Below are 23,997 nucleotides of genomic sequence, written 5' to 3'. Positions count from 1 at the left end.
GATACTATTTTCAACCCACATCAAGTCTCCAAGTGAGCAGATGAAAAAATTCATCTACCACCTAAAGACATTCACATACATCTATGCTCATCGGATCCCTACAACCTGTTGGTTGGAGAGGGAAGACGCTATTTATTTATTAAGAAGCAAAGCATATCTGGGTGACTTTCATTCCCTTCTAGAGTTCATGCTACAACAAATATCCGGCAAAATTACAAGATTGTTTCAAAATCAAATATAACAAACACTCTTACATATAAAATATTTTTATGTTAAGAGCATAATATATATTACTTTTCCATATGATCGATTAATATGTTTATACACCTTTGTAGCTAAGACGTTGTCTCGGCAAAGACGAAATCGTTGTCAAGTGATTTTAACCAGGAAACTGTAGTGTACTACACGTCCCATTTGGTGCTAATCGGGTAGATCTTCAGTGGTCCATAGAAATGGAAATCATTGAAAGTGCAATATTGTGTGAACCGAGTAGCGTCGTATACACTCGTCTAAGGAATGATCGTGATGCTTGTAATAGTATGAAGACTCCCTCACGCAGCATTCTAGGTTTCTTCCGACAAATGACCAATTATAACTGATCCAACCTAGACTTGGGCATTTACAATGCCCCGATTAATATGCTCCAAGAAGCATATCCTTATGATTCCATACCACTATTTTAACGATCTTTTTACTGATAGCATTGTTTCGAATATTTCCGGGCACTGGCAACTGATGGATGATTTATTTAGTGTCATTAATGACATTTTTTTAAAAAATTTATTTTATTTTTGTATCTTTCCTAGTGTCATACGATGCATTCAGATTTCTTCCCTTTAACATGGAAAAATCGAACCGCGACGCATTCTTATTTGATGTTATTAAAAAATTAGCAAGTATCTAAAAAACGTTATTTTTACCAAAAAAGCAGGGGGGAGGGTAGATGGATATCTGAATAGATTTCTTCAAGGTCACATTAGCCAGAACGGCCGCGTTTGAGCTTCATATGTTAGCAGGATTATTCGAAAGTGTAACTACTGTTCGCAGGAGCCTCACGGTTGATTTTCATGATTTTCAAACTCGCCTTCTGTTTCAAAGTCCTGATAAATGTTGTTTGTATTCTAGATCTGATTCGAATCCACATATTTCCAATCAAAAAGCCCCGTCGATACCGACAGTTACGAAAATTCAGTAGTGGAAGATTTCACATTTCAATGTGCGAGCATATAAGGTGAATTAGTGCTGTCGATTTATTTATTTTTGTCTTTTGATTGATTTTAATAATGCCAAAATGTTTTGATACACAAAATATTAGTTAATCTAATATTTCGTGTTTTTATTCAAACGTTTTTATATATTTTTTAATTTCAGTATATCTGTTATTATCATTGTTCGATTAATTGTGTTTACTGATTTTTCTGCTAGGGATGGAATTTGGAGAAATTCATACATTTTAAAATAGCTCAAAAGTACATTTAACCATCAATGAGGTCCAAGGACGATTCAGAAAGTGAATCGCTCGTGAGTAAAGAGGTAGGCCATGGTGGATCATATACAGAGGAGGGACTGCGACACAACCATGATGACCTCCAGGATGAGCTCAGGGAGATGGATTATGTCGACACAGACGTGTCGGTTATGTCACAGTTTCATGAAGATGCATTATCTCAGGTAATATTCCATTTAGTACATGTTTATTTTCTTCAAAATTTGATTTGAAGGAAAACATAATATTTATCGATATCTAGTAAAATAAAGCATAAATTGGCGTGCGTAATTAAGGTGATAATACAAACAGTATAAAATCCAGGCAAGAGAAAGGATAAAAAGGAAGGAAAAGTGCAGCTTCGTAGAAAACTTGCAGGACAAGAAACTATGTAAAATCCTATGGAAAAATAGATGAGGATATATGTTAGCTAACCACTCAAGACAACATTTATTAGATTAAGTACAAAACATTTGGTAGTAGGCAAAAAAGTATCCACTTCCAAAAATTCGAAGCGAATTATTTGAAATGTGAAACTGTTTTAAATGTCAGCTTGACCTATAGGTTAATAATGGGCCGTAAAGGGTATAACCGGATTATAAAAATAATAATAAAACGGTACAGTCAGAACTTACTAGATGGTACCGTGAACTCCCTTAAAAAGGGGGAACGCTGTATCATCACACGAAATTTATTTATTTACCTACTCTACAACTCTCCATCTCCACCAACCGTAACTATCTTCGCAAATGCGTTGTCAAAACAGACATCAAATTACAGAAGACCATATCAGACCTTGAAAAATTGGCTGGAATACAGAATTAATTAAATTTAAAAAAAAAAGCGCCTCGGTTCGCGAGGGCGATGTGATATTTCCCTTTGGATGGGAGGATTAGGGTTCGATTTGAAACACGTTCTAACCCAGTGGTAACGCGTTTTGCAAAACAAGCAAAGCGGTTGGAGATCACACAATTAATAGACAAATATTTTGGTCTCATAGTTTTAGTCGCCTCGGCCTGCATTTTAACTAACACAAAATGAAAAAAAAAAAGATTTTGTTTGTTTAGATTACAACAAAGCAACTAAGGCTATGTATGAATGGTATGCATTACGCCTGTAATTTTTGCGTGTTCTTTGGCAGGGATGAAAAATCTGTGTTACCGTATGAGAATTGTTATCAATTTAGTTGAAAAGGCGTTAATAAATGTTCCTCCCCTATTACCACGGGAATAGAAACCAGGCGTTTTGAACTAAGTGTGTCATCGCTGCATAAAGATTAGTTTATCGTCAGCTCCTCTGCTGATACGAGTAATAAAAGAATCTTTTTATGGAAATAAGCAAGCATGGACGTAAGCAGAGTTGTTTTAGTTGGGATATACCAGCCTGTTTGATCAAGCACATATTACTTTGACTTATTAGGTTGTGGTGTCGAATCCCACTAATGAATGACTTCAGGTAACATAAGATTTTTATTATTGGGTGCCCTGCTGATTGTGAGCCTAAAGTGGCTTGGAACAAATTCTATGTTTGTACTCCAGGACAGGATTTCTGGATTGTTTAACAGTTAGGCCATCCATAGTATAGAAATTTAGGCTTACAAGTTTTCATGGGTGGGATTATCTTAAAAATTAAATTTTAGGCATAAATTTGATTGAGGGAAGACCTGGTACAGGGAGACCAAGAATCCAATACGCGAGTGACATCAAAAATGGACAAAGTTAATAAACAGTCGAACGACAGTACAAAACACTGTAAAAATATTCGTAATTTATAATTATAAATCTTTTTAAAGTTGTTTCTCTACGTTAGTATTTCATTATTTTTGGTTTCATGACCAGGCATACTGGGCACTTGCAATTTACCCGATATTGATATTTATGTTAAAATGAAATCTAAAATATGTGAAATTTATTTTACTTACCGGATATCGAATAATTGTATACAACTGTAATAATTTCAACGGCTCTTTACTGTAATTTTTAATCAAGTGTTGTGATATCCGTCGTTCATCGCAAAGACACTCTTTTCGCTAACGGCGACACCATGTCAGCCATTACTGACTTCTCGCTTGCAGTGTAGTTGAAGTGTGCATGCTCACCGAGGAAATTAATTGATGAGTGACAGCTGGCAGAGAGCGTTCGCTAATTGAAAAGTTTCGTCTTCTGTCTCAAGAATGCCGGCGATCAGAACAGGCGCTAGGATCTTTGTCGCCCGCATGCAATTTCTATCTAAGCGCCCCTGTAACGACCCAGGCGTGTGTGGTTCTTTTACGATAATAAAAATTTAAATTATTTGAAATTTCTTAAATAAATTTTGATAGAACCGCCACACATTGGTTCGCTAAATGTAACGAACCGGGGGTGTTGAGTAGGCAGGATAATCGTTAAAAACCCGAATATTCAAAAAATTCTCAAAAGTTAAAGCAAAGTTTGATAAAGCCACTTCACTTTAATCGTTGAATATACTGATACAGGGACTATAGCCTTTTTACCGACCCGAATCGCTAACAAAATTAAAATGAATTTTAATTAAAATTAATATTTATTGAACTAAAGTTTCAAAAATTCATGCATTTTACAAGTTACAAAATTCTTAGTAACTTGTAAAAATTTTTTAATAATTTTTATAAGTGGAACTATCTTTTAGGAAAACAAAAGAAACTCAAGATAGGTGAGAAAATAAGAAAAGAATTCAGAAATAATTAGAACATTTAATACAGTATAAGTATTTAAAAAAATAACATCTTTACAGAATAACAGAAAATAAATTAAATTACATAAATATACTTGGAATTTTTTTTATTAAAATTGTAGGGTTTTTGATTTCATATTCACAAAATTAGAAATAATGGTCTTAACGTCTAATTCCGCACATATATATCATTTTCGTAGGTTTTAATCAATTTCAACTTGGAAAAGGAACGTTCACCTCTCACTACACTAACAAGGAAGGTTAATAGTATTCTTAAAGCAATTGAAAAGTTAGGGAAAGATTAATTATTGGACACAATAAAATTAAGAATATCGAAATGGTTTTGAGTATTTAAATTATCCTTCCGAAAAATATCCCGGAAAGCACATAACTCGTCATATAGTTCTATTGCATTTACATCTTTATTGTTGCCGTCCTTCAAGAGAATCTCTAAATCGTCACAATTTTTTCGTAAATCTTCGTTATTAATTAATAGTAATCTATACAAGAAATTGAAATTATCATATGTTTTTAGTTGTTCAAAACGTTTTATTAACGAACACATTGCAACGTCTAGAAGTGTATAAAACACATTCACTCTAAATTTATCTTCTGGGGATTGCGGCGTTTCGTCATGATGCTCGTAGTCAAATTGTCATGTCTTCTTTCGTCGTCGAACTTCCGTACCAGTTTTAAATTCTTGTTCTCCATCCACCTTTTCACTCAGTTCTTTTGCCGTTTTAGAACTTCTTTAAAATTTGTATCTGATCGATACTCTTGTAAGAATATTTTTAAGTTTGCGATAGATTCTAAAGCAAGTGTAATGTTCATATTTTTGTCTTGAAGTATTTTACTCACAGGGTTTATTCTGTTAAGTAAATCGTGCCAAGTTATAAGAGAGCAAAATTGTAGTCCTTTATTTTAGCACATAATGTTTGTGCTTCATGCTGAGTTTCTTTATTAAAATTTTCAAAATCTTCATTATTTAAAATTTCAAAAAGTGCATCGTAAATTTCTCCCAACTAATATCGTGAAGGACGGATTGCATTAATTTTACTTTCCCATCGAGTTTCTGATGGCTGTTTCAATGTTAATTGTTTTACGAAATTTAACTACAACTTTTACGAAATTCAACTACAACTAAATCTTCTCCTAACTGTTTTTCACTTAAATCATGCGTCTTGTTATCTTGTTCAATAGTATTTTCATGCAAACTGGATGATGTGCACAATTCTTCAACTCTGATTTCTGATGTATCGAGTTGGTTACAATCTGCATCAGAATATTTTAATATTTTAACAAATTTATTAAGAGCCCCAGTTTGTTTCTTAATATCTGCTTCTTTCGCAGCATGACGCTTACGATTTTGTGCACTGGATAACTGTTTTTTTTTTAATTTTTGATTCCATTTCTATTTTATACCCACAAGAAATTATTACGCAACACAATACAGAGACGAAATAATAGTCGGCACTGCGCATCTGTCAGTAGCCTACTGAGATGAGTACCATATGACTGGTTAACTAGCAACAAATGTTTTGAACGAAAATTCGTTTTTGCGAATAAAAACCGTTCACCGTTTCACTTCAGATAGACTGCAGTAGACACAACATTCTGCAGGCAAGCATTTAGCCTGCTCTCACTGCAAAATTGTAAGCAGCCGACTGATCAAAGAGACGGCAATATACATTTTTTTTAAATTTTTATTCGATGTATCTGGCCTTATTTACTTTAATATTGATCATTCTTAGAATGATCAATATTAAATTTTTTGTTTTTATGATACAAATTTTGTTTCTTAAAAATGAACTTATGAACCTTGCGACGGAGGCGCCCGCATGTCTCCTTCCGCCGGCCCTGCCGGCGATATTAATTATTTACTATTCACTTGATGACAGTCTCACTTTTCTGGTTAAGCGATTCACCTCTAAAATTCCCTTTGAAGAACGAAGACGGACATCACAAGGATTAACAGTTATGAATTACAATAAAGAACCATTGAAATTATTACAATTATTTGATATCTGGTAAGTCAAATAAATCTCACATACGGCGCATTCCATTTTAACATAAATATCAATATCCGGCACATCGCAAGTGCCGATAGAGAAACAATTGTAAAAAATTCATAATTATGAATTATGACTATTTTTACATCCATTTCATATTAAATTTTTAATTCCCAAATATTTGTCTTATATCTAACAAAACTTCAATTCTTTTGATGGTCCTAGATCTAAAATAACCAGGTTCTTGTTGAGCATCATGAGATGATTCATTATTTACAATTTCTGAATGAGTACTAGTTTCAGAATCCCGGGATTCTAGAGAAAATTGGGAATTAAAATCATTTCTGACTTCATTACATCTACAGATTTCATTTCTGTACTTTCCAAAATTTTACTTAAATTACTGGAATTAAGTTCTTAACTAACAGAATCATCTCTATCCGAATCAAATTCTGAAGGCTGAGATTCTCTATCTTCAGTAATTAACTTATAGGTATTTTCACTTTCCCCTGGTTTATTTAATTTTAAGTTAAATGAACTATGGTTAACTATTTTACCTATGTTACATTCTTTTTTTTTTATTATTATCACTCTGATGTTATACATTATCTGAATTATGTACGTCTGGTTATCTGGAATTTGTTGTGAGATTAGGTTTTGTTTTACCAGAATTTCTTTATTTCCTTCTTTGCTGTGGATTTGAATTATGAGGTTTTAAACTATTTCCTTTCATACTATCTGATTGTGAACTTGGCACACAATTTGTATCAGGAAAACCTTCATCTTTCAATATTTTATTCATATTAAATTTCTACTACCTAAAAAAATCTTTTTAACCTATCAGAGGGTACATTTACAATTTTAATAGGATTTCTCACATCTTGAATCCTAAAATTTAGAAATGAAAACTGGTCTAAAATTCTATATTGATCCGAAGCTTTCTTTCATAATTTTCCTAACATTTTTATACTAGATTTATCATCTGACAATACTAAATCTCGTAGTGCAAATGACTTATACTTCCTGAAATGATTAATGTATTGTCTAGTTTTCTGTGGGCTTAATTTGCTTATCTCTATTGCTAACTTGTGAGTAGTGGAAAAATCTATCTACTACTGTTTCCAGATATTCATTTATGCCCTTGTAGCCTGTGTTAGGAATAACTGAAACAAGTTCATTACTAAAGATTCGAACCTATAAAGCAAAAGATGGTTTTTCTTTGATATCAGAATGAAAAGCAGACCGGCATGGAAATAAAGCTTGCAAAAGATCTCTCATTTATTCATTTTAGTGTTTGCCAGATTGGAAAGTATTTGCTTTATATTTTTATTCCACTTTTCGCACATACTATTACACTGAGGATGGTAGAGTTTGGTAAAAAATCTTCGCGTTTAGCAATTTACAGAATTATAACAACAGTTCAGATGTAAAATTTACCCCTTGATCTGAAAGTAAGGTCTGAGGATTTCCATATATATATATATATATATATATATATATATATATATATATACATACATACATACACGAATAATTATATTCAAGAACGTGGTTAGCGTATCCTCTCTCCAGAAGACAAAAGGCTGCGGTTTCGAATCCCGCAGTGAATGTTTGTTTGTGAAAATACTAGCGGTGGTGGTAGTCGGCGGTAGATGGCGTTGGTGTAGATGATGAAGATAGTTGCGGTTGGTGGAGTGGCGAAGACGGAGAGTTGCAGAGCAGGTACCCTCCCTCGCTGAGTCTTTGGACTCCCTGGAGGTATTATGTAATAATAATAGTCTTTGAAGCTTAGTCTTTCATTGCAACTGCTTCAGGAAATCTTATTAGCATATATTGTTCCAGTCATCCTCACTGTTACGCCGAGTATAAATATCCTTACCTCAGGCAGTTTTATTACAAGAAGCACAAATTCATTACCAGAGAAGGTTTTCTTTTACTACTTCATAAACATTTTAAAATGAGTTTCATGGCTTACACATATAGCAAAAATTATGTAGAATTTATTCAAAAACTCCAGCATATTTCACCCAACGTTTGCTTTGACATCGTCAGGGAGATACTGTTAACTACATTCAAAATATGAATCAAATAATGAGTCATAAATCATGCGTATATTAGATCTTGTCTCGATCGCTTAAGTGTGATATTAAGTACACTATTAGAGTTCAAAGGAACGACTGTAGTAAGTTGTGTAGATTTTTAAAAAAAAATCAAGAAACTTATGAAAAATTAAGTGATCACTTCCCAAAACTAGGATATGGACATACAGTCTGATCGGTTCAGGTTCGGACGATTTCTTAGTGTTTCACATGTTTCGAGGAGGAGACGATCGAATGTGAATCCTGGAATGAAGAAGTTTTTATCTGGTTCCAAAGAACTTTGTGCTTAGTGTAAATTGCGTGAGAAGCAAGGCCAGACATTGTCGGATTCCTAAAATGTAATATATAATCTCGATGTTCTTCAATTCTAATCAATGCAGAACGACCAGTCTGTCCAAAATAGGAAAGATGACATGAGCAGGGTACTTGATAGATAGCTGATAAGGAAAGAGGTGATAATGTATCCTTTGTTGATGGTAAAGTTTCCGAGTTGGTGTGAAGGAAGCATATACAGATTCGAAGTCCGTCTGATAGATATCAGTATATCGTGTGTAAGAGAACAGTTGGTGAAACAAGGCGGAAATGAGATGCAGTAGTGTTCTCTACTTAAAACTACTCCCCCGCCACCCTTTTTTTTTTAAGGATGGTGCAAAAAAAAAAGCTGATGAAGGGCCTAGTAAGTTGTAGATAATGACTCATATGTATATCCTATCAAGAAGATTTAGAATATTGTTGTCCGCAGATTATGAGCATAGTTGCCATGCATAAAGTTTCATACTTTACATTGAAAGACAAGGTGGGCTGTGAGATTTATATTGTTAGATCAGTTTGTATATCTTTTCATGTTTACTAAATTGTCCTATGTAACATTTGGAAATTTCAAATGTCCTGTTTCGTTTAGAAATTCATAACGCCATTCTGCACTCTGAATTCGGCTGACTACCTTTTCACAACCAGTATACCCATTTTATCTAACTGTTTTCCGTATATCTAGATCCTTCATTGAATGTTCGTATATTTAATTGTGCTCTTCTGGTAATGATGTTATTGATTCGTCTGCCCTTTCAGCATAGAACACCGATGATTTACTATTGCATATTCTTCCATTGTCAAATTCTGAAGTTGCATACCACTACGGAATATATATATATATCCCGGTCTTCTATAATTCGTACATTTTAAATACTTTTATTTTTTCACTCTTGTTCTTCATACTGGGAAAAAAAAAACGACGCTTGCCTGACTTTATAGTTAATTTGTCTTCACTTTTAAGTGGTGCTATCTGAGAGTAATTTAAAATTGCCTTTTTATTCCAGACTTATTTCAGGATAGCAGTTTTTCTTACCGCAAAGCATACAAATTGGTCTGTAATAATAATACACCAGCTTGATAGCGTTATTGCTTCGGTCATAAATCCAACACAAATATTTATTAATCCTGATTCAAACTGGGAATCTGATGATCTAATACAGGAATTAAGGAACTAACAGAAACATCCTTTTAGTCGAATAAAACTTTTGTAGCTAAGCAGAAAATAGCAAATATATTTCACATAACAAAGAACTCATACTTAAATTTTCACGAAGTTATTTTCTAAATATACTACAATCAAATTCACCCTGTTAATGAGATTGCGGTTTGGAATATACGCTTCTGTTCAGCTACATGGAACTTCTCCTTAATTTATAAACGAATTAAATACGTGTTTATTTAGAATTTTCAGATAGTGGATAAAAGGTGAAAGCAATCTGATCTGAGGAAACTTCTAATCAGAGCATTCCTCATACTAATGCGAATTGCTAAAATGCAAGGATTGACAAACATGCAGGAGATAGACATTAAGGACTGAAGAAGAGAGAAGAAAATTGGATGTTACAGGTTTAGAGAGGGAGAGTGTTAACTGATGGCAGATAACTGGTTTGTTAAACAGGCAATAAAGGGGTGGGATATGATAAATTCAAGGCCGTATTCATGGGTGTGCGAACTGTGCGGTGGCACAGGGCCCTGCAAAGCGCAAAAAAATTGAAAAAAGAAAAACAAATATTTTTTTAATTATTATATAAATTAATATTGTAATTATTATATAAAAAATATTATATAGAAAAATGTTGTTGGTTGAAAAATTATATGTATATAATTTTACAACCAACTATTGTTGTTATAATAAGCGAAATAAGATCGTAGCGGTAGTATTTGAAAATACTCTACACATATAACAATATCGTACAACATAGTGTTAAATAGGGAAAAGTGCATTTTAAAATAGGTGTTTTTAATAATTTTAAGGAGTTTTTTTTTATTTTAGTTTATCATTTTATAAACAAGTAAGTATATACACGTACTATCATGGCAATTTTTTTGTGACATTACTTGCAAAACATCTTTAAAAATATATTTTGTAAACGAGCGTTAGGTTCTCCGACATCAGAATTTTTCTTCAGTAGCAGTTTTCAATCTATATTAGATTTGTTTATTTTCTAATGTTATCTATTTTAGATATTTTTTTTTATCAGGTAAGTAATTTTGTTTTAATTTATTAACTTATTTTATAATTAACAAAATAAAAGATAATTAATAAACAAAATATCGATAAACGATTAAACAATATAATTGACATAATAAAAGAGGACCTGACAACCAAATCACAACAAGCGACACCAAACTGGACAGAAATTTTCCGACTCTTCCGGGACAGACAGAAGTGAAAAGAGTTCATTTGGCCTCATCATCATCCACATAGATGATGGAAGAGAGAAGAAGAAGAATTAAATCTATCGTATTTAATTTTAGAGTATGACTAGTCGTGGGAGAGATTATTATGGAAGAAAATACCCAAGTGGGCATGAAAAACGAAAGTGAAAACAAGAAAAAGAAGCGGCTGAAGAACGTCAAAGAAATTCACTGTTTAAATTTATGAAGTTGAACTCATATATTTGTTCAGATATATCAGTTGATAACGGGAGATCTGAAATAACTACAAACAGTTCTTCGGCTTCAACATTAATTAATAATGAAGTTCTGAAATACTCAAAGGAAGCGGAGAATATGACGCGTTTGGTCAAACAATGAGTATTGAAGATCCTAAAACTGAGACACCAGAGGAAGGTGAACTATTTACTATTGATGATCCAGCAACATGGCCCAAAATTTTGAACAACGCAACACTAACACAAATTGTACAACGTGGTCCACCGTCTCCTAGGACTAAAAATGATTTTCCAAAAGATGACAACAAGAGGTGTTTTTCCACAGCTCACTATGTTAGGACAATTGCAAACGGAGAGAAGCAAAACAGAAGATGGCTCGTATACTCAAACTCTTCCAACTCTATTTTTTGTTTTTGTTGCAAATTATTTTCTTCTGATGATAATTTTTTTATCTAATAATGGCTTTTCTGACGGGCGACATGTAAGTGAAAGATTAAAGTCGCACGAACAAAATCCAGTGCACATGAAATGCATGTATTCGTGGACACAAATGGAATGTAATTTAAAAAATCACAAGACAGTTAATTGATCAGACAAATCAAAATTTGTCATAAAATTCGAAGCAGAATTAAGAAATGTTTTAAGACGAATAGTAGCAGCAATTCTTTATTTATCCGAACATAATTTTAGCGGTAATTTTGATACTTTGTATACAGCCCATAATGGTAATTTTTTTTGGAATCATAGAATTAATTGCGGAATTTGATCCACTTTTAAAAGATCATTTAATGCGATGTTCGGGGAAAAAAATTATAGGCAAGAAACAAAATTCATATCTATAACTCATTGTGCAAAATGAATTAATTTTTGATATGGGAAGCAAAATTCAATAAAATATTGTAAATATGATACGACAGGCAAAGTACTATTCAATAATTCTTGATTATATCCCTGATGTTAGTTCAGTAATTTTTAGATTTTTACATATATTTGAAGCAGATATTGAAATTCGTGAACACTTTTTGACGTTTTTAACAACTAATGACACTACTGGTAAAGGTATATATGAAAATTTAAAATCACTTTTGAATAAATGAAATCTTAAATTGTCAGATTGTAGAGGGCAAAGGTATGATAACGAAGCGAATATGAAAGGAGTATATAAGGGAATCCGTGCCTACATTTTTAATGAAAACGAAAAGGCATTTTATACTCCTTGCACCTGACCTAATTTAAATTTGATTTTAGAGGATGTCGCAAAATCATCAATTATAGGAATAAATTTTTTTAATGTTATACAAAAAATATATACATTATTTGCTGCCTCAACTTCACGTTAGGACATATTAAAGAAATGTGTTAAACAATTAACTCCAAAATCATTGTGATACAAGATGAGAATGTAGAATAGAATCAGTTAGAGCTGTACGTTTTCAAATTCCAGAATTTTTAAATGCACTAAAAGAATTATTTAAAACTACATCAGATAATACTATCAAAGTAGAAGTGGTTTCAATATATGAACAAATAGATTCATTTGAGTTTATACTAAGCTTTGTAATTTGGTATGAGCTTTTGTCAAAAGTTAATTTAGTAAGCAAAGTATTACAAAATGCAAAAATTCCCATAGACGTAGCAACTAAGCATATTAAAGCGTTAGTCCAGTACTTTGACGAGCAGAGAATATCAGGATTTGATATCAGGTTTTAAGATTGCTAAAGAACTGTCAAATCCATTAGAAATTAAATTTAAAGAAAGTCGAGTACGTCGAAGAAAAGTATTTATTGATTATGAAACGCCTGATGAATCACACATAGGTGATAACAAAGATAATTATAGGATAAATTTTTTTGTAATTTTAGATACTGCTTTACAATCTGAGAAAAAAAGATTTGAATCGTATGAAATTGACCAAAAATCATTTGGATTTCTTTATGATATGGAAGGCGCCCTGGATCCCCCAAAAGAAAAGGAAAAACCACTAGAAAATTTTCCAAAATTCTTTTCCTAATTAAAATTCATTTTTTTGTTTGTTTATATTCTGGTCCGCGCGGTTAGCCTAGTGGCTGTGCGCTTCGCAACCATATGCCTGGGGAAGGAGTGTCCTAGCTTCGATTCCTGTCGATGATGTGAGGAGCTTAAGGATCTTCCTCAGCCATAGCCTAGTTAGCTGGTCTTGGGCATGGACGGTAGGGTTTTTCCCCAGTTTATCCTGGGCTTTTTCATCCTGCAAAGCAGGCAAACCGGCCTTGAGAACTCAACACTACAGGACATAGGATACACCAGGACATAGGGCTTGACCACCTTATCCTGTGAACGGTTTGAAGTCCGATGATTAACAAACCCTCTACACCGCAAAGTAAAAGAGGGTAAAAGGAAGATGAGATGAGATATTCTGTCGTGTCTTGTATTTCTATACTACTGTACTTATGAATTAGCCATCAAATAAGATGGGAATCCCCTATATCCCTTGGGAATCGTGGCAGCTGTGAACGCAAGGCGAACGAAGTAGTGCTCGGTCGAACCGATCGCTACTTCGTTTGCCGAAGCCAGGCCAGAGGAGATCATGGGTATTATGTATTGGCGATCGTACCTTCTGGTGTTAATATTACTTAATTCTGAATGTGCCTTATAACTACTTTCTCTGTGGTCAGGGATTGTAAGGTTTTCCCTGGGTAACAAACCCTAACAAATTTATATTTATACTGCGCTAGTTAGAGTTATTATACCTTAGATATGTTCGGGGGCTCTCAAAAATGTTGCAGTCGTGGCCCCCTTCTCTTTCTTATTTGCTTATATCTTTCTTTCCCCTTAATCACGGTTCGTAGTTTAGTGAGTGGCAAATGTCGGTCTTGAACACAAATTTAATACCAGGATTTCAAATGACAAAACATAGTTTTATTTTACACTAATATAATTAATTTAAAGATCTAATTGATCTTTACATTAGACATGTAAAGATCAATTCTTCTGCTATCTTAATTAGACTAAATCACATGAAAATCTCACATATTAATACATTTATCATTCTCCAAGAAAGGCATGCACTTGGGATATTAATACAAATTTATCTAGACACAATCTCAGTGAAGAAAGCGAAGGTTGTATTTGCATACTAGATTGAGCAAGAATCACTTGACATGGCTCTTCGGACAACAAGTCCAATGTTCCTAAAGTTACTCCGACAAATAAATTAGTTTCAGTTTTCCTTTTAGCGACGCTGCTTGACCTGTTTTCCTTCAGCGTTCTCACTTAACTTCAGAAAGGACATAATTGCCTCACCGTTTCTGGCTGCTCACTGTTCCACTGAATCACCACGTGCGAGTCACGTGTGCATGCTGGTTAGATCCTTATTCACACTGCAGATTCTTTTCCTTCCCGTCTCATGGATTCACGCGCACTGAAATTTCGCCGTTAGCTGGGAACATCTGAGGTGCTTTCTGGGATTTCTGGATCCTTCAAGGGGTAATATCACGGTTCGGGTTTCACTGAGACCCGAGCTTTCCCTTTCTAGTCAGGGATCATCCTCACTTCCTACCTCCCTTTCTTGGCCTGTGTTTTCACCTCGTGTCCTTCACTCTCTGTTCTCCCCTTTTTTCTCCCTTCTTTGACAGTTGACATTTATGTCTTTAGGGGTGAAGCAAGATGCTTTACATGTTCTCCGCTGTCTGTTGTGGTTACAGTGAGGGTAAAATTTATGAGCAGTTTGCTCGCCCTGAATGGGCATCGAGATTATGCATCGCTATAGGAGGCTAATATAGCTTTTGGTCTTCTATATTTGAATATGCCCGTTGCCTCGTATGCTGCAGCTTGCTGAACCAAATCGTTGGGGTGTGTGAGCGTCTTTAGGGAAAACTTGGATGCTAAGGATTGTAGAAAAGAGAAAATATAGGGAATATTTGTATCTCTGTGAAGTTGATTGTTTCTATCATACCACGGGGCATTCAGAAGCATTCTCAAGCACTTGTTCTGCACTCGTTGTATCTTGATAATGTTAGTATGAGGTGTGGCTCCAGGCTGGAGAGGCATAGGACGAATCGTCATCTGCTATAGCTGCAATTTGATTATGTTGCTGAGCTTGCTATTTCTATTAATTAGTGGATAGATCTGAGCTATGGCTTTAGATGCCTTTGCGCACGTAGACTTTGATGTGTTGGTTAAAAGATAGTTTTTTGTCAAGAATTACACCTAGGTAATTTGTTTCTGTCTGCCAGGGAATTTTAGCATTGAATAGTAACACATCTCCTGCAGGAGACATTGGCCTTTTTTGAGAAAAGAATGGCTGAGCTTTTCTGTGGATTGACTTCCAATCTCCATTTGGAGAACCAACCCTCCAGCTTTAGAAGGTTTTCTTGAAGCTTTCTTGAGCAAAGATATGGTGCTGGGATGATGTAGAACCGTTGATTTTGACTTCTATTGATCTATTCTGAAGATATGAATGGATTAGATGAACCATTTTTAGTGAGGTACCGTCTGAGATAAGTTTGTGCAGGAGTCCAAAATGCCAGATTTCGTTAAATGCTTTGGATAGGTTTAGGAAAACAGCTCCTGTGCACTGGCGCAAGTTGTAGCTGGTGGTGGTGATGGATTCGACAATTCTATGGATTTGCTGGTAGTACTATGGTGTTGCCGAAAACTAAACTGTTCTTTAGGGAGGATGTTTAGGTCATTTACTGAGGTTTGGAGTCGTGAGAGGATGACCTTCTCCACAACCTTACCCAGATTGGAGATGAGACTGATTGGACGATAATTTTGTGGTAGGTGGGGGGGTCTTTGCCTGGCTTATGTATAGGAATTACATCAGCCAGTTTCCAGGTGGAAGGAAAATAGTGAAATCTTAAAATTGCATTTGTTACACTGGTCAGGTGCACTACAGCTTTTCGAGGCAGCAGTTTGATCACCCTGTTTGAGATACCATCTGATTCAGGAGCTTTAGTGTTGGAGATTTCGACCAACACCAGTGGCATTGGTATTTTATCTGACCTCAACATTCTACTGACTTTGGTTGGAGTCGGTCCTTGATTGATGAAGTCAGCTGTGATCTCATCAGTTGTGATGCCTTCAGCCACTCCTCTTAGACCTACTTTTAAGTTCTTCTCGCTTGCTAGCGCAAAGGTGTGGAAGGGCAATTTAGAGTTGTTCAGCATTTTTGTCATCATGCGATAATCTGTGACAGTGGTAGGGTGAATCTTTACACCCTCTTCAGTATTTCTTTCCCAGGAGAAATTGATATTTTGTTCTCCTAGGGATCTTGATGAGACTGAGGTCCATTTATCTTTATCTCGAAGGATAACTGGAGGGACCTTTTTTTTTCTGGATATCCAAGAAGACTAGTCAATAAAATCCTTTTCTCTGAACCACCACAAAGAGAACAAGAAGATATTCAATATATAAAAACGATTGCAATTCCGTTTGTAAGTGGCATCTCCAACAAGCTTGCCAATCTCCTCAAACAACATAAAATAAGAGTAACATTCAACCAATAGAATATATTAGTAAACTAATATATTCTATTGGTTGAATATATTAGTGTCATCGAGTGGGACAAAAGCTGTTCCCCTTACATAGAGGAAGATTACCATTCAAGAATTTTCAAAGAGGCAGCCACAGTCGCCCGTTCTATTGTCAACCTTAACAGAAATCAAGGCCTAATACTCCCAGAGATATGGAAAACCCTAATCAGAACCTTAAAAACGGAAGAAATGAACTTTAATACAAACTACAGAAAGTTCCTCAGCAACAGCTAGCTGATCTTGTAGACGCAATACGTGTTTCACTCACGTTCGATACTATTTTATTTGTAATTATTCTAGTCAGTGTTTTACAGTTATTCTTGTCAGTTTGCAGCTATGCATAATTGTGAGATTGTTTAAACCTCTATGTAAGCCCTGAAGATGCCAACAGATAAGTGTGGCGAAACTAGTTGGTTCAGTTAATTAAATTGATCAACACTTGATCGGTAAACCAAAAAATATTATTATTTACTAATTTATGATCAAGAAAATAACCTTCATGATAACATCCATTAACTTTTTCCGTATACTGACGACCTATTTAAATCGGCCCACAAGCTCTCCACATTGCCTTAATAAACTATTATTTCTACCTAATTTTGCATCATCAGCAAACAACTGAATATTTCCTTTCAGATTATTTCCTATATCATTTATGTACAAATTAAACGGCAATGGTCCCAGCACTGAACTTTGTTTCACACCACTAGTCACCTGTTTTAGCCTAGATTCTGCCTCTCTATATACCACTTTTTTGATATCTGTTCAGCAGCCACCCTCTTATCCAAAATAGCGCCAGTTGTCTGTCGTATAGTCCTCCCTGGATACCAGTTAAAATTACTGATGGTCTTAGACCAACTATCTGTGATTGGATAATTGTGGAGTTGGAATTTGGCTGTTTACCAGTCTCCAAAAGTTAATTAGGACTAAACGGCCTTGTCTACTTCCCTTGGAAATAAAAGGCATCCATGTTTTTTTCTTTATTACTTTATGTATCTGCTATATATATATTTTATATATTTGATTTATGTTTGTCTGATTGTTTTATTTTTGGCAAAAATGTGATGAATAAATCTCATGTGTGAAATAAGTTTAAGATAAACTAGAGGTGACAGATGACACCTCTAGTTTAAGATAAACTAGAGGTGACAGTTGACACCTCATATGGAAGAATATGGCAAATGTCAAGTTTCCTTCAGAAACAGTGGCAAAAATTGATCCCCTGTACAGGGAATTCTATTTTATTTTGGTCATATATGTATTTAATTCAAATAAAATATGTCAAAGAGGGATAAGATAGAAATTAAATGAATATGAGAGAAGAACTGGTGATTCTGTGAGAGATAATGCCTCACTTTATCCAATTTCCCTCTACTAAATAATATCTAGCAATGCTGTGGGGTTCTGGGTGCACTACCCCAAATGTGTGAGCTGTCTTCTATGTTAGGATAGATTTGGGATTTATATAGTATTAGCAGTTGTATAGGTAAAAATTAGGTGTACATTGTGCAGAAATGTACACCACCATGTGTTTTTTGGAAGGCAAAAAATATAACAGATGTTTGTGCCAGGAAAGGCTGTAGGTGCAAGACAAGAGAGAGAGAGAGAAAGAGCACCCAACAAGAGAAATCTCAGCTGAGTGTTATTGAAAATAAGGGAAAACGTGATGCGAGATCTTTCTTGCCAGAAATTATATGGGATTGTGTTTCGGTAATGTTCAGGTTCACAAAGTTATCCTTTCTCCATTGAAGAATCGAGAGGAAATCAGATTTTAAGGCATCATTTATGGAGGATTCTAAAGGTTGGGTACTACAAGGTTTGTCAGATGAGATGGAAGAGCAGAGCATGCTGCTGTCATCAACATAGCTGTAGGTAAGTCAGTGAAAACAGGTAATTTATGTACAGGAGGAAGAAAGTGGATGAAAGTACAGAGCTGTGGAGGTACTCCTGTGTTAGTATGAAAATCTGAGGGGAGGAAATCATTAACCATGATACATAGTGAATAACCAGAGAGAAAGCTGGTGACCTAGTTGCAAAAGTTAGAGTAGGTCATACGATGGTGGTTTGTTGAGCCAAACTCTTTAGACTTCATTTAATGCTGTGTAAATGTTGAGGGTGACTATGTTTGTTTCTCCAAACCTTCCTGTGGCTCAAGTCCAGAGGTGAGTGGTGAATGCTAGATCAGCTGTGGATCAAGAATAACTGAATCCATATTGCTGGTCACTAGTTAGTTGGTAGGCCACTAGGTGTATAAGTTTGCTGTTGATGGCTTTCTCTATAGTTTTTGAGAGCAATTGGATTGTAGCTTATTGGTTGAATTTTATTAACTTTCTTTGGAATGGGCTGAATGTAGGCATAATCTTTAAAGGTACCTGTGTCATGACTATAAACAATAAATTACACAATAACCACAATTTCATTTCATTAAAGCAATTAACTTTAATGAAATGAAAGCAGAGATATTTCAAACTGAAAATAGCAGTGCATCATCAGTGTGTAGAAACAAGCAAATCAAGGGAACAGGAATACAAGGTACATGCAGTAGTTGGTGGTTTACCAATTAAAAACTGTTGCTGCGTGCTAGAAATTAATATCAATATTAAATAATATTATTAAAAAAATTTTAATAATTTTTTTAAAAATTTAATAATATTTTTAATAATTGCTTGTTTATTTTGCTTGTTTCTACACACAGATGATGTACTGCTATTTTCAGTCCGAAATATCTGTACTTTCATTTCATTAAAGTAATTACTGTGGTTATCATGTAATTTATTGTTTGAATGTAGGCATGTGTTTATGCTGCAGGGTAGATGCCTGTCAAGTGGGGAAGATTGAAGAGGGGATATGGAATAGGTGGTAATTCTGTAGCACAAGTTTTTAATACAATAGATGGTATGCCATCAGGACCAGATGACTCGTTTCATGTTCAAATTATTCAGGATTCTACAGATTTCTTTCTTATGGAAAACTAGAGGTGACATGGGATCAGTGTTAGTAGAGTGGTTTAGAGTACTTTGCATTGGTCATCTGTACAGGAATTGGAAGAGAAGAATGATGCTAGCGGGTAAGCTTTCTCTTTAGGTGATGTTAGAATAGCACCACCTGAATGTAAGGACAGTTGAAATGTGGGTGGGCAGAAGTTGTGTCCAGTGGCTTTGCTAGGGACCAGAATTTTCAAATGCAATTAGAACAGGAAGCAAGTTTTGGGCAATGTGTCCCTTTTGAAACTGGATCCAGATTTTTTTTTTTTTTTTTTTTTTCCCAGTTGAGAAATATGTTGAGAGCCACAGTATAGGCTGAGTGTGATGCTGAAGTTTGTCTCAAGCCATTCGTGATATTTTTTTTTAATGGCCTGCCTTGGAGCATTTGTTACTGCCAGTTAGAATTATTTATGTTATTTAATCTCAATAGGTAGAATTAAGCAGTAATCAGACCATGGAAATGAGGAGTAGAAGTCACAGAGGTTATCTCATAACATATGCTCCTTTGAAATACTTCTCCAACAGGAAATTCCAATTGTTAAGCAAAATATCTCTCAAAGGATAGTACAAAATTGACTGTTCTCTTCACATCCACCAAATTGAGATCAAATACACATGATCATGACTGCTATTCTTTATATGAGAAGTACCTCTGAACATGCTACGAAGGTTCTCAAGTATTTCCACTTTCAAACTCATTAACAAAATCTGAAAACTATTGTCTCCTAAAGACAAGCTTGTTCTCTTGGTGTTACCAGGTGTTTATTAAGTCCATGCCCTTATAATTTGACTTTGGTCAAACATGCTGTTCAGCTTAGAAGCAAATATATTCAGCTAATTACATCCAGATTAGCCCATAATGGAACACTAGGATCTTTTGGAATAATACCAAATTATTTCATTGAAGTATTTTTAATGTTCAGAGAAAGCTCTGAAATTATAATTGTAGGCATAAAATTATTTTTCCCTTAATAACTAATATGTTTACTAGGTTTGCAATGGTTTGTAACATAACCATTGTTACAAAACATGTTTATAATTTTCCATTGTCTCTTAGTTGGATGCACTGACAATATTCTGAGATTCTCAAAATATTTTTTAATTACTAAATATAAAGAGCCAAAGGCTTCATTATTAGATGCAAATGAATGCATTTAGAATGGATCTCCTGCAGTAAACATCTTTTTCTATAGCAGTCTAATAATCATTATCAGAGTCTAATAAATAAATAATATTTTTTAATTAATTAAATTGTTTACTGTTTCACTGTGATCAGATGATCTTTCTTCATTTAGAACACAATTATTGAGCAGGTATGGGTGTGGACACAGGTTTTGTTTAAGGTGAAAGTGGATATTTTTGATGGTTCACTGTCTGAAGACTACAAAATATTCACTTTCTCATTATATATTTCTCATTATCATCACTAGCTCTCCAGCCAAAAAGACTCATGGGAATTATGAAAACACAGATGCAAATGAATTTAACATGAGGTATGAGATGCCTAGTGACAATTAGAATGGATCTCCTGCAGTAAACATCATTTTCTATAGCAGTCTAATAATCATTATTTCTATATTACAGGCAGGATTTGGGATTTTCCAGTGGCTGCTGTTTCTTGTACTTGGTTTTGGACTTGCTGCAGATTCAGTTGAGGTATTTGTAATATCCTATGTATTGCCCAGTGCAGAGAAAGAGTTATGCATGACTGGAAGTCAGAAAGGTTGGTTAGGTAGGTAAAGCCTTTAAACTGAATTAGGATAAGGTGCTAAGTAAGTTCTTTAAACTATCTGACAGGAAGATGATTGTTAGTTCTTTATTACTTTTTTTATGGGTCATATACGTATATTATAAAGATGCATGTAATTACATTTAAAAGGATTTTACTATAAGGTATAATTTAAGGAATGAAAGATGAAAAAAAAAATTGCTCTTCAAATTTAAATAAACATAATATAAACAAAGGAGTATATCAAACATTATTCACTGCTTTACAGCATTAATGATTAGCTTTAAATGCATATTTTTTAACATTTAATAAATCTGAGATATATGGAATTAAAGGGCATTAAAAATTATCTTTCCTGATCTTTATATATATATATATATATATATATCCATCAAGAAAGCCTATAGAATGCTATGATAGTCCAACAATTAAGATGTCATTACTTGTACTAGTTGCCTGTTAACAGCTTCTTTGTAATGGGACTGTTAATTTTCTGGTTTCAAACTTTATCTTATTCCACTTCTGTACTTTTAATGCTCTCCTAACTACATCTACCACCATATAGATCTCTGCCTTCCTATGAGTCTTTTTACTAACATTTTTGCTTCAAAGACATATTTTGTTAATTTTTCATTTCTTGTTCAGTTTAAAGTTAAATCATATCACATTAGATTAGCTCTGCTTACATTCCTTAATATTAATAATACCAAGTACTTTTTCTAATACATTATCTTCATTTTTCATATGATTTAACTATGTAAGATCATGAGAAGTAGTGTATTTGAGATTATATGGTGTGATGTAGAGTCCAGTGAAATGAAATATACATTTCACAAATATGTATATATATATATACTGGTGTCTAAAACATAAAAAAAAAAAAACTATTTCTGAAGATTACAACCGCAAATGCAGATGAATTAGTATGTGGCAATTTGTATAACTGACGATTTCGAGTAGAAAATGGGTACACATTCAAACTTTTGAATCATGCACAAAGGGGTCATGTGGTAGCACTCAACAGGATAAAAGGCAAAAGGCTGCACTAAGTGAATTGTGTTTGAAGGAAGCTCTTTTCATGAAGGAATAAAGTTGCAAAGTTGGATGTCTTGTATGTCTCAAAGATATCATCTAGATCAGGGATTCCCAACCCTATGCCCATGGGCACTGTGGCGACCGTCGACCAATTTGTGTGTGCCTGCCGCTGTTCGACCGTGTGCCGTATAGTTTGAAATAATGCAACAATTCATGGCATGCTATATGACGGATACGTTAATGACACATGATGAGTATTAAACATACAATGTAAAGTAGACGCGTATTCGAAGTTGTTCATTCCAGTTTAAGAACTGGAATATCATCATATTCTCCTAATTATGAAGCACTGGCCAATGAAATGCAATGCCAAATATAACACTAACTTACATATATATATTTAAATTTTTATATAATGTAAACTTTTAAGTAATAAAACATTTGATTATAATGTAAACGTTGTATGTATTCATTTAACAAATGAATTCAAAAAATTTGCTTGAAAAAATAGATGGTGCTCGTCGCCCTACTGGTATTTTAGAATGTGCTCTAAGAAACAAAAAGGTTGGGAACCCCTGATCTAGATGATTTCATGTGGGGAAGAATTATTGGAAACCTTGAAGGATGTGGTGAATTACTGATATTGCTAGAGAGTTTGGAATCGTGCATAGCATTGCATCCAGGCTCTGGGCAGTTTTGAAACCAATGGAATATGTTCCAGATGTTTGCTAAGAGGTCATCCTTGCTCTACCATCTTTGTATATACTCCACAGCATTTTCTTCTTCTACCACTTGTGCTTAGTGATATTGCTCATCCATCTAACACTCCTGCCTGATTTAATGTTGCTTCCTATAGATGACACTTAACTGTCTCCCATGGACTACTATTACTCTGCAGTGTTTTATTCCACGGCACAGATTTAAGCTTCTTCCTAAGCTTGTTATAATCACATGCCTTGTAGTTCCACATATACCCCTTCTTTACAGAATAATCCTCATGTTGTACATTCTTCCAAGTCAAGACCATATGATGACTTCCACCAGTTGGAGGAAATGTGGTAACCTTGATAGCTCTTCTGGTCCTGTGACCAGGTCGAATAATACTCTCATTCCCCTAGTCCCCTCCATCACATGCTGCCTCAAGTAATTATCTCTCTGCAGGTGTATAAATTCCATTTCCTTCCTACCACATGATCTTTCTTACTTTCAGTCTATATCTCCATAGTTGAAGTCTCCCATAATAATCACTCGACCTTTACTCATTGTACTAATTTGGTGATGCATGTCTTCCAGATTATCTGTGGAGCTCCCTGACCTATAGCATCAACTAATTGTATATTTTGTCTTACTGGTCTTAATCTCACACCAGACTGCTGCAAATGAATAGCCACCTTCCTACCTATCTCCTTTTCTTTTTAGCTGTAATTCATCTGCTATCATCAGCATTCATTCAAAAAGACATTTCTCATCCTCTTATTTACCATTTCCTTTCTTATTTCTTCCTCTTCTTCTACTATATGAAAA

At 34.4% G+C, this 23,997-nt stretch overlaps 1 protein-coding gene across 5 annotated transcripts in view; it reads left to right on the top strand.

Annotated features, from left to right (window-relative positions):
• The window catches only part of LOC150101167 (synaptic vesicle glycoprotein 2C-like), a 408,918-nt gene that overhangs the window by 213,758 nt on the left and 171,163 nt on the right, over positions 1 to 23,997 (top strand). For all 5 annotated transcript variants that reach the window (XM_090402054.1, XM_090402053.1, XM_090402055.1 and 2 more), the window contains 2 exons: positions 1,426 to 1,671; positions 21,294 to 21,441. In XM_090402054.1, the coding sequence (XP_090258180.1) occupies positions 1,486 to 1,671; positions 21,294 to 21,441 (334 nt within the window). In that variant the 5' untranslated portion in view covers positions 1,426 to 1,485. The remainder of the gene's footprint in view (positions 1 to 1,425; positions 1,672 to 21,293; positions 21,442 to 23,997) is intronic.

This window comes from Typopeltis vanoorti, chromosome 12 (genome assembly GCF_054136105.1).
Source record: "Typopeltis vanoorti isolate ZY-2024b chromosome 12, IOZ_Tvanoo_1.0, whole genome shotgun sequence".
Classification (NCBI taxonomy): domain Eukaryota; kingdom Metazoa; phylum Arthropoda; class Arachnida; order Uropygi; family Thelyphonidae; genus Typopeltis; species Typopeltis vanoorti.
Note: the sequence above shows the minus strand (reverse complement) of the source record. Positions and strands in the feature narration are given on the sequence as shown.